Source organism: Lutra lutra, chromosome X, assembly GCF_902655055.1.
Source record: "Lutra lutra chromosome X, mLutLut1.2, whole genome shotgun sequence".
Classification (NCBI taxonomy): domain Eukaryota; kingdom Metazoa; phylum Chordata; class Mammalia; order Carnivora; family Mustelidae; genus Lutra; species Lutra lutra.
In genome coordinates, this window is record NC_062296.1 from 49,322,591 (window position 1) to 49,333,475 (window position 10,885).

The window sequence follows — 10,885 nt, forward strand, 5'->3', positions numbered from 1 at the left end:
GAGTCACCTGCTCCACTGAATGAGCCAGCCAGGCACCCCCGAGAAGCTTATAGTCTTGACCTTCCCAACCTTTCTGATTTCCCCCGTCCCTTGACATTAGCAGCAAGCTGTCCATTACAGAGAAGGAACACTGGTCCCTGCCAACACCATACCCAAAATGAGGTTCTCATCATTGGGATCAAGTGTCAAAACAGGAGGCTCCAATAGCCGGGGCATGGCCTGAGCATCCCAAATGATATTGTCTTCCCAGCGTCCATACACCAGCTCCTCATTGTCAATGGGAAAGATAGAGTACCAAGGCTTGTCATCATCCAGGGTGGCTGCAAAACCTACTCAGAAGAGGAGGAGACACTCAGTAACAGACAAAACACCTATGCCCCTTTCAATCATGATTCCAGCAAAGAGCAAAGGAGCACATGTTAGTAAAGTTATTCCTGCGGCTACTGAAAAGGAACCTAGTGCACACAGTGTATTTCTCATTTTAAAATAAGTTGCAGACAAAATGTTCACTGCAGTGTTTTTCATAAGACTCAAAATTTAAACAACCAAGTGTGTGTAATAAGGGACTGGCTAAAGAAATCATGGTAATAGATGATATGGTAAAATATACTAACAATTAATGGTAATAAAATATATATTAAAAATACAGTAACTATTGGTCAATTATGAAAACATCCATATAAGAATACTATGCAATCAGCAAAGTGTTTAGATAGAACGAGAGAAGGAAAAAAACCTCTTTCTTAGACTTAAAAATTAAAACATTTTTGTTTTCCTCTGGATTATAAAAGTAATACAGGTTAACTGAAGGAAAATACAGAAAATATAAAGGAAACTGAAGCTGTCTGTGATTCCACAAGCCAGAAATAACCACTGTGAAATCCCATAGTGCATTTCCTTTCAGTCAGCTTTCTGTAATTATATAGTGTGCTTTTTCTTTTCCCACTTACATGAACAGGGTATCATATATGCCACTTTGTTTTTCTCACTTGAGTTTCCCATGTCATTAAACATTTTTATGAAAAACTTGGAACGACACAGAAAAATAATGATGTCAAATGAAAAGCACAATATGCAAAAAACTGCCTACAGAAATGAACTCAACTACATACACACAGAGAAGACAGAAAACCAAAAACAAAGTACACCAAAAAGTTAATAGTCGATCTTCTCTGGACAGCTGGATTATCAGTGATTTTTGTCACTGTATTCTATTTTCAAAGTTTTCTACATTAAGCATGACATACCCTTTTTTTTTGTTTTTTGCGTACTTAAGGAGAGAAAAAGCAAATTCTAGCATGATAAAGACAAAGGGGCTAGCTCTGAAAACGGAAGTAGATCATAGAGATAAAACTTTGGTCTAGTTTGGATATATCATCAACTTCAAAGTGGTTTTCCCAGTTTTCTAATGAGAAATCAGAGTCCACCCTAGCTTGTTAATGGTGTACAACTTATTATGGACTAGAATCGGAGCTCAGGTCTAAAACATTTTGCTGCCCCTCAGCAGCAACAAAGAGCACAGCCAAACCTACTTAGGATGACTGAGCTGAAGGGAGTGTGCTAGACATGGCTGGCACAAAAGCACACCTTGCTGAACGTTGTAGGCCATGGCATTCCTAGTCATGCTGGAAGGAAGCCAGCCTGCCAGGCTTGCACGCTGAGGTTTTGTTCCTTTGTGTTTGACATCCTCTCCATCCCAGATGATATCATCCTCCCAATGCAGCTGTGTCACCATCAGGAAGTTTTCATCAGCCAGAAGGTCAGTGCTACTTTCCTCAAGTTTTCTGAAATCCTACAGAAACGAAGACGGAAGAACAAATCCCTGAATGGTCACTGGTCAAAGTTCTGACTCCAGATCCCTCATCAGACACATCAAACATGGTCCCTGACTTGAAAGAAGTACCTGATAAGGGAGGCCTGCCTCTGCACACTCCTAGGCTAGCGCAGTACTCACTGCCCAGACAGAATCCTTGTGACGGGGCCTAGCTGCCAGGGTGACACACCATAACAAGCCCAAGGCTTAGAACCTCTATAACCTACCGAAGACACCCTACCCGGTATCTCCCCACCCAGAAAAACAAAGTAAAATAGAAAGGGCCGTGGGCGCAGATTCCTTTCTTACATACCAGTGTCACTTACCTCCAACATTCTACATTTCATCACGGGTTCGAGGTCCATTTTTCTCAGTTTGAAGCCATAATCAAACCCACTGCCATCTTCAGGGACACCCAGCATATCATACCACAGCCGAGCAGGCCCGTAACGCCACTCAGCTACTCTCGGTTTGGTATCGGCCACTTTATCCGTATCTCCAGTTGACTGGGAAAACTTGGACTCAACAGGAGCCATCATTGTAATCTGTAACAGAATAAAGCAGGAGGAGAGGAGGATTTCCAGATCCCAGATGTCCTAGGGCTATAGGGAATCCGCAGTCAGGAAGGGAAGTTAGAGGAACTACAAGGATGATTCTTCAACAGAACTGGAGTTAGAATGAGAACAATGGGGCTAGACCATGGCACACTCTGCCTAAAGCATTCAAACTCCTATTCACCAGCATGTGTAGCACCCACTGCTGGCCCACAGTACTTCTCTACTACAATAGGGAAGGGACGGCCACTAAGACTGAACTCACGATTTCTCGTTCATAATCAGCACAGGGCTCTGCCTGCTAAAGTACATTTCCCATTGAGACATAAGCTAGGAAGAACTCATTTGTTCCTCCTGTAGGTCTCAAGCCCAGGTCTCTATTTTGCCTACTTCATCATCAGAGAGACATTGCTCTGGAGGTGGCGGTGGAGCGTAGTCATAGTTCCACAAAGACTTCTGGCTGACTTCTGACTCTACCGAGCACTCCACCTCCTGGATCTGCTCTTCCTGGATCAGCTCACGGTGCTTCTTTTTCCTCTTTCTCCGAGCACTCCGCCAAACAGATGGGACGTTCTTCCCTGGTCCAAAAAGACGTAGGAAGCGTAATACCTACAACACAGAGGCTCAAAGACTCAATATCAGACAGGAAGAGAGCAGCATCTGGGTCTACAAACTCCCCTGAGAGATCCACTTGGCTGTGGGGGAGGGACCAAAGAGTGCTCAACTTAGAGTTATAACATCTACCAAGAAAGTAAAGAAGCATCCCTTAATAATTTGGACTAGTTCTTTTAAGACAACAAGGACAATTTCTGACGAGAACTATGTAGATCACATGTACTGTCATCAGTGCATACAGCTTTTTCAAAAAGACCTACTGCAGTGTCACTGAATAAGAAAACTTTTACATCTTATCCTTTCTATATCCAACATTTCAGCAACAGAACTCAGAATTTAGGAGAGGTCAGTGGTTTGCAATATGGGCATTCTCCGTGGAAAGTACCTTCCCAGGCCGAAATTCCGGGAACAATTCTGTGACACTCGGCAACAGCTTGGTGGCATCGTGCTGCATAATCCCAGCCAAAGGTAGGGTCAGCTTCCCGTCTTCAGATTCTGCCTGTGTTGCTTCTTGAGGTCCCATCTCAGATTCTGAGTCAGAGGAACTACTGAAGTCCACTTTCTCTGAGGCCAAAGAGGAAGGGGCAATGATGGAGGGCAAGATGATGCCTTCTCCATCCTCAGACACTGCAACAAGGAAGAGAAACCCCTTTGGCATGTAACTGTGAGCATACTTCCTCCGATTCAGCCAGTACCCACTCTAGGCTATATGCATGGCTCAGTGGCAGGGGATATAGTTCCAAGCACCCAGATCACTAGTATGCAACCCAGAAAACTCATTCCAACTCATTATCTCCCACCATCCCCAACTCACCTTATACCCGGTACCCTAGGGTTGTGATGAGAGAAAACAAACACTATTACTACATTTACTACTTTCTATACATGTATTAAAGGAATGTGATCAACAGCAAAATTATATGACACTTTTTGTACCAAGCAGGACTTATCATCTCTAGTTCAGGGACCCATAAACTGAAGAATTTTTTTAAGCCCACAGGATGATAATGAAATTATCTAGGACATCAAGTTATCAAATATTATTTAGCCTACACACTAATGCAGAAATGGCTAAAACTCTAACAGGAGGAATCCTGGTCAACATAGTTCTCAAAATACAGGAGATCAAAAACACTACTATTCCGCAATCTCCTAGCCTAGGACAGAGTTTCTACTGTGGCCGACATAGGGAAGGTGGAGAGGATCACTAAAGCCCTTGCCCTGGAAATCTCTGAATCTGGTAGTTGGCTCTCTCTGATTTATGCACATTCTAGGATGCCTTCCCCATTCAATCGTTTATTTTAAAGAGAGTCATCTAGACAGGGAGTTTCCAAATACCAGTATGCCGATCAGTTGCATCAGCAATTACTTGGAGAACACTCTGAAATTCCTGGGCTCTGACCCAGCTCTTCAGAATCAGACTCTCTGGGTGAGAGTCAGAAATCTGTATTTTTTAACAGGCTTGGGATGACTGTGATGGGCAGCCAGATCTAAGAACCACTAAGTTCAACTACTTTTCCTCGAGTACCTGTTAAAATACTGTTACCAAATATTTTAAAAAGTAAAACTTCCCTTTGACATTAAAATTTGAAAACTGTATGAATCACTTCCAGAAGCTGTATCCTTTCCTAGCAGCTTAATTTTAATAGCTCCCTATAGGTTTGCTAAAAGCCTAGATCTATGAATGGAACTTGTTCCTTGGACAAAAAAAGATAGTCTCTACTTACCACCGGTAAGAGCGTCCTCGTCCTTATCCTTCTTTGTTGGTCCTGGAGGTGGAGGTGGAGGCGGCATCAACTTGCAGTCAATGTCTTCACAGTCAGCATCATAGTCATCTTCATCATAATCTAATGAAACCGGGAAGATGATTCTGAATATCCAGAATGTCATACAACAGCCCTGAGTTCCTTTGTTACACAAGAATTTAAAGCACCCCGTGAAAGTGGTGTTCTTTTTTTTTTTTTTTAAAGATTTTATTTATTTATTTGTTATAGAGAGAGAAGCGAGAGCGAGCACAGGCAGACAGAGTGGCAGGCAGAGGCAGAGGGAGAAGCAGGCTCGCTGCCAAGCAAGGAACCCGATGTGGGACTCGATCCCAGGACGCTGGGATCATGACCTGAGCTGAAGGCAGCTGCTTAACCAACTGAGCCACCCAGGCGTCCCTAAAGTGGTGTTCTTTTTTAGTATATGTGCTGCCGAAGCGAGCACTAAAGTGGTGTTCTTAACATGCAGGAGGTGCAGGTTCTGCCTTCAGAAAGAGATGATGACACAGTATCACCAAATATTAGAATACTATGTATATCTCATAGAGAAATATAGGGAGCGCCCAAGAACTGTTTAAAACCTTTGCTCCTTCTCCTGATCAAATTCTATTTGATTTTTATTTTCATCCTGCTCAACCTCATAACTGAATTTAACATTCTTCCTTCTCTATCAGCTTCCTTTAAGACTGGACTTTCTCTCTTCCCACTTCCCAAATCTTTGACACATTTTTTGATCTACCTTCTACAGTCTGTTATTCTTTCCACTGACCTTTTACCTCTGGCATCACTCCACACCTGATAGTGAACACTCTGCTTTTATTCCTCTACACAAGCTCCATTCCCTAACTCTAGAATCACCCTTATTCAGGATTAACCCCAAATCTGAAGGTCTGGCCCTGACTTACCCTCTACAATCACACCACATGTTCTGCTGCCTAAAGAACCTTTCCACTCAGGGGCGCCTGGGTGGCTCAGTTGGTTAAGTGTCTGCCTTCAGCTCAGGTCATGATCTCCGGGTCCTGGGATCGAGCCCCACATCAGGCTCCCTGCTCAGCGGGAAGTCTGCTTCCCCCTTTCCTTTTTTTTTTTTTTAAGATTTTTATTTATTTATTTATTTGACAGAGAGAGAGAGAGAGAGAGATCACAAGTAGGCAGAGAGGTAGGCAGAGAGAGAGGGGGAAAGCAGGCTCCCCGCTAAGCAGAGAGCCCAATGCGGGGCTCGATCCCAGGACCCTGAGATCAGGACCTGAGCTGAAGGCAGAGGCTTAACCCACTGAGCCACCCAGGCACCCCTCCTTCCCCTGCTCATGCTCTGTCCCTGTCTCTCTCAAACAAATAAATTAAAAATATTTTTTTCTTTTTAAGATTTTATTTATTTATTTGACAGAGAGAGACACAGGAAGAGAGGGAATGCAAGCAGGGGAAGTGGGAGAGGTTTTATCTATAATCCTCCCAAGAATGTCAGCAAAGTAGGAATTTTCTGAGACAGTGAAATGACTTACTCAGGGTCACACAGTTTTAAATGACAAAGTCAGAATTCAAGGCTGGCTGAACAAAGCCTATACTCATTTCAATGCACTTCCTTACTTACCCAGTCCTACTGATGTTTTATCAGCAACTCTCAAGTTTAATTCTGCTTAGCATTTTCCTCAACTGTCACCCTACCCGAGACCTTGATGACTTTGTATCTAGCCTGCAAGAACAGTTTCTAAGTTAGTCTGCCCCTTTGCCCCTTTTCTAATCAAAACTCTAAAGCAACAAGTATCACTTCTCATTTTCATTTAGGAAGGAAAGGCAAATAACACTTACAGAGCATCTACCATGACCCTGTACTATGTAGGTGCCTTCACACCCCGTGATATTGAACTTAAATTCCCACATAAGACCCACTAATGAAGTATTATCACCTTTATTGCAGGTAAGAAAACTGAGGCATTATTATAAATCCAAGCTTCAAAAACTAAGCAACTTCCCCAGGATCAAACTAAATATGGAGCTGCAGCTTGAACCTATTATTCTGACTCCAAAGTCCATTATCTTTTCATTATACCACCCTGCCCTTTACTCAACAATGTTTGGTTTACAATCCTTTATGACATCAAATCCCAAGTAAGGCATACATACACATGTTATCAAATTGCTCTATTCCTGGTATGTTTTCCACTCCTTTCAAGAAAACCTGCTGGCCAATTCCCCCTGCACTATTCACTTATTTCTATATCTAAACCTTTAGAGAAGCCATGTTTTCAAACCAAAATGCCCTGCTACTTCCTCTCCAGGAAACTCTTTCAAACTTTTGCTCAAAATTCACCTCCATGACATCTTCTCTAATGACCTCCATCCACTTCTAATTACTCCAAAGAAGAATCCTAGTAAATCAAGCCACCTAAAGGGGCCAATGGCAGAGGAGGAGGAAGTTAGGACACAGATAAAGGCACCCTCACTGAATAAGAGAACTTGGAAATGAGCATCCCAGAGTACTAAGACTACCAAATGCAGCATCCTCTTTTTCTAGGAGGTCAGCTCATAAAACCGAAATAGGACACCCCCACTCGTCCTCTTCCTTAACATTCCTATCCAAGACAACAAACCGAAACCTGAAAATTCCAATACTCCCTGGAAATCAGAGCTACCACTTCCCACTTAGCCTAAGTCAGGGGGCTCAAAAATAATAGTTATAGTATTTGTCTCAGATATTCTGTCAACCTGTTGAAATGAAATACAATACTCTATACAGAAATATGAGCTTATAGCTGGCTTGTCTTTTTGTTGTAATTATGCTTCGTGTTGTTTATCCCATCTTTCCCAAATGATAATAATATCCCAGAGAGGGAGACCTGTATCTTCTATTTTTTCTGGGTTACCTCCTATGTATGTGGCACAGTTAATTCTCTCTCTATGATAAGCACTCAAATTCATTAACTGGTGCTGAAATCTAATTCAAAGAGGTGGACAATGAACAAACAATGAGCAACCTCATACAAAAGTGTCAAGCAGTGAGAGATAGGGTAAGGCAGTGGAAACAATGAATTATATATATGTCAACTATACTTCAATTAAAAGTTATAAAAAAATTACAAGTCAGAAAAAAGGAACTGTGATCAGTTGCTCTAGGTTCCTGACCACAGAACTAAGCTCCTCAAGATCAGAAAATGGACTACCTTTGAACCATACTATCACAGTTTATAGCTCAACAAATGTCTAATATCCTGAATTATTGAATTAGTCAAGGTCTGCCACTACCTAACTTATATAACTTTTTAAAAAGTCCCACATCTTATTAAAGTCCAAGTTTTCTTTTCCTATGATGAAGTTAATAATAGACAATCACTAAGACCCCTTCCAGCTCTGATTCTGATTCTATATGTAGCACCTTACACCAGGGAGAGACACCTATATTGGGAGCAAGCACTAAACGCATTCTGTCAGCATACAGGTGGTGAGTGATTAATAAACATTAAGCCAGTAAATATGTGTGCTTGTTTATATAGGACATTGCAGATACTTAATCCTCCTTGAACTACCAAGTCCTTAAGAGCAAAGACTGAGTTCAAATTATTTCTTTTTTTTTAAGATTTTATTTATTTATTTGACAGACAGAGATCACAAGTAGGCAGAGAGGCAGGCAGAGAGAGAGAGAGGAGGAAGCAGGTTCCCCACTAAGCAGAGAGCCTGATGCAGGGCTCAATCCCAGGACCCTGGGATCATGACCTGAGCTGAAGGCAGAGGCTTTAACCCACTGAGCCACCCAGGCGCCCCTGAGTTCAAATAATTTCTTTTTTTTTTTTTAAAGATTTTTATTTATTTATTTGACAGACAGAGATCACAAGTAGGCAGAGAGGCAGGCAGAGAGAGAGGAAGGGAAGCAGGCTCCCTGCCGAGCAGAGAGCCCGATGCGGGACTCGATCCCAGGACCCCGAGATCATGACCTGAGCCGAAGGCAGCGGCTTAACCACTGAGCCACCCAGGTGCCCTCAAATAATTTCTAAAACAGTGCCATGAACACTGTAGGTCCTCAAATACCAGATAAGGAAAACATTATCTTTACTTGGCATTCACCAAGAATTTGGGAATAACCAGTATGAGGAATAAACACCCGAGTGTAACAATGATCCAGAACACACACAAAAAAGATAGGAGCTGCATGGGACTGAGCTGACAAAAAGAGAGAGAAGGAAAGGATGGAGAGCAGGAACAATGGCAGAAAGCATACACAGAAACAAAATGGACTACACTGCAAGAAAATGACTGGAATGCTCTACTGATGACACTAAAGAATCACCTGAGTGGCAAAGCGGCTGCAAGCTCCCCATTGTCTGCTGATATCTTCGGCTTTCATCTTCTGCTACCTCGTTGATGTCTGAATAGTCGACAGCATCTTCTGTACTCCTGATCCATCCTATAGATAAAGGGGAGGGCAGGTATATCTCAACAAAGGCCAAGTAACTCTCACTCCCTTAGATAATTCCCATTGAAAAGTGCATACACAGCAGGTGGCTAGCCTCCTCCCTCCTTACTCCCCATGACCCACACTTCACCTTCATCATTTACCAGGGCACCATCAGTCCCAGTCAATTCTTCATTTGCGGTGAGTTCAGTGATCAGGCTGCCCAGACCCAAAGCCCCCAAGCCTGCCAAGTGCTTCTTACACTCCTGAAAAAGGGGCAGCACCAGAGTCAAAGATAACAACTAAATCTAAGCTTCCCACACCACAAGGCTTATTTCCCTGGTCCAGCACAAAGCTATAAATCAATATTAAATATAACTCTGCAGTGTGCTAAAAGGAGCATCACATTCCAGAACTGTAAAGTAACTCGTCCACTAAACTCCACGTTGATCAGATCTTTATCAACATATTAATTCCAATTTCATCACCATACTTTAATAAGAAAAGATCAAAGAACCATCATCAAGACTAAACAAATGGAACAGTAGTTCTCTGAATAAAGGCTAAGGCAATTGAAGCCACTGGGATTCAAGAAGGGATGACAAGAAATTTTTTTTGCTGGCTTTTGTGTATTTGTGTGTGATGCAGAGGAGAAATAGTGATCAATATTTTCTCTTTGTTACAATGAATCTAAATGAAAGTAGGTAAGGTTCATTTGGACACAGGAAACAATTTCATGAATGTCAGGGAAAACTACCTAAGAAGTGCACAGGACCAGAAGGGGTCTGCCCCAGATAGTCTGAACATTCGCTGTTGGAAGAACTGAGGCCTGAACCACACGATTTGTCACAGGTCCTCTTACTCTAGAGCCACCTCAAGTCAACGATGTCAGACAGGCAGTTTCAAGAATCTCCCAAGTCCTCATAGCAACGGCTTAAAGGTAATGTCACTAGGTTACGCTATTTTCCGGCTGCCTTGTGCGAATGACCATTAACCCCAAAGCCACCCACATCAGCGTGCCTGACCTACGAGGGCTTGCCTACAGTTCTTTCTTCCCACCCCCAACCAGAACCGAGCCTCCAGTCTACGATCTGCACGCTCTACGAGGATAGCATCCGCTTCTCATTTTCTCTCCTCTTACGTTAACCGCGCCCTCTCACAGGGGCTCTACTCTCCTCACTCAGTCCGACAACCACCAACCCTATACCCATGCCCGCCCCCTCACATCATCCAAGACGCTTTCCCCCTCCAGCTGTCCGGCTCCATTGATGTTGCCGAAAAGGAAACCGGTTAAAGAAAATGGGCCGCCTCCAGCAGAATCTTCATCGCTGTCCGTGTCTGACATGATGGCGGTTGTGGTGTCACCAGAGGCTACGGGGAGCAGCAAATCCCAGCCTGGTCCCATGGACCGGAAATAAAAACATTAGTCGCCCAGAAGTGACTTACAGGGCTCCTTGACCCCACCAGGCCTTACCGGAAGCGGAATGAGGGGGTGGGGGACGTAACCGGAAAGACCGGCCGTCCTACGAAAAAGGCGAACTACTTTACTAGCGGCATTTGATTCGACCGTAAGGGATCAGGAGGTTGGGTATGTGGAAAGCGGTTGGTCAAAGAAAATGTTTGGTCCCGCCCCGTTCTGCTAATCGGCGCAAGAGCATTCCCAGTGCATCGATTAAGTGTCACGGCTGTTCCTCCAATCAGAAGGAGCTGCCTGGGTCACGTAGCCTACGTCCTGGTTACCGCGGGTCACCAC

The 10,885-nt window shown here is 43.4% G+C and overlaps 1 protein-coding gene across 11 annotated transcripts in view; it reads right to left on the reverse strand.

Annotated features, from left to right (window-relative positions):
* The window catches only part of TAF1 (TATA-box binding protein associated factor 1), a 74,301-nt gene extending 63,701 nt beyond the window's left edge, over window positions 1-10,600 (reverse strand). For 9 of the 11 annotated variants that reach the window (XR_007124641.1, XM_047714744.1, XM_047714748.1 and 6 more), the window contains exons 1-9: window positions 10,358-10,600; window positions 9,284-9,398; window positions 9,028-9,144; window positions 4,710-4,829; window positions 3,368-3,609; window positions 2,758-2,976; window positions 2,140-2,358; window positions 1,588-1,792; window positions 153-329 (exon numbers count right to left, since the gene is read on the reverse strand). Coding sequence is in view for 10 of the 11 variants with exons in the window: in XM_047714744.1 (XP_047570700.1) it covers window positions 153-329; window positions 1,588-1,792; window positions 2,140-2,358; window positions 2,758-2,976; window positions 3,368-3,609; window positions 4,710-4,829; window positions 9,028-9,144; window positions 9,284-9,398; window positions 10,358-10,537 (1,594 nt within the window). In the remaining variant the exon portion in view is untranslated. The remainder of the gene's footprint in view (window positions 1-152; window positions 330-1,587; window positions 1,793-2,139; window positions 2,359-2,757; window positions 2,977-3,367; window positions 3,610-4,709; window positions 4,830-9,027; window positions 9,145-9,283; window positions 9,399-10,357) is intronic. The other 2 variants (XM_047714749.1, XM_047714746.1) reach the window with 1 other exon arrangement.
* Window positions 10,601-10,885: the final 285 nt, after the last annotated feature.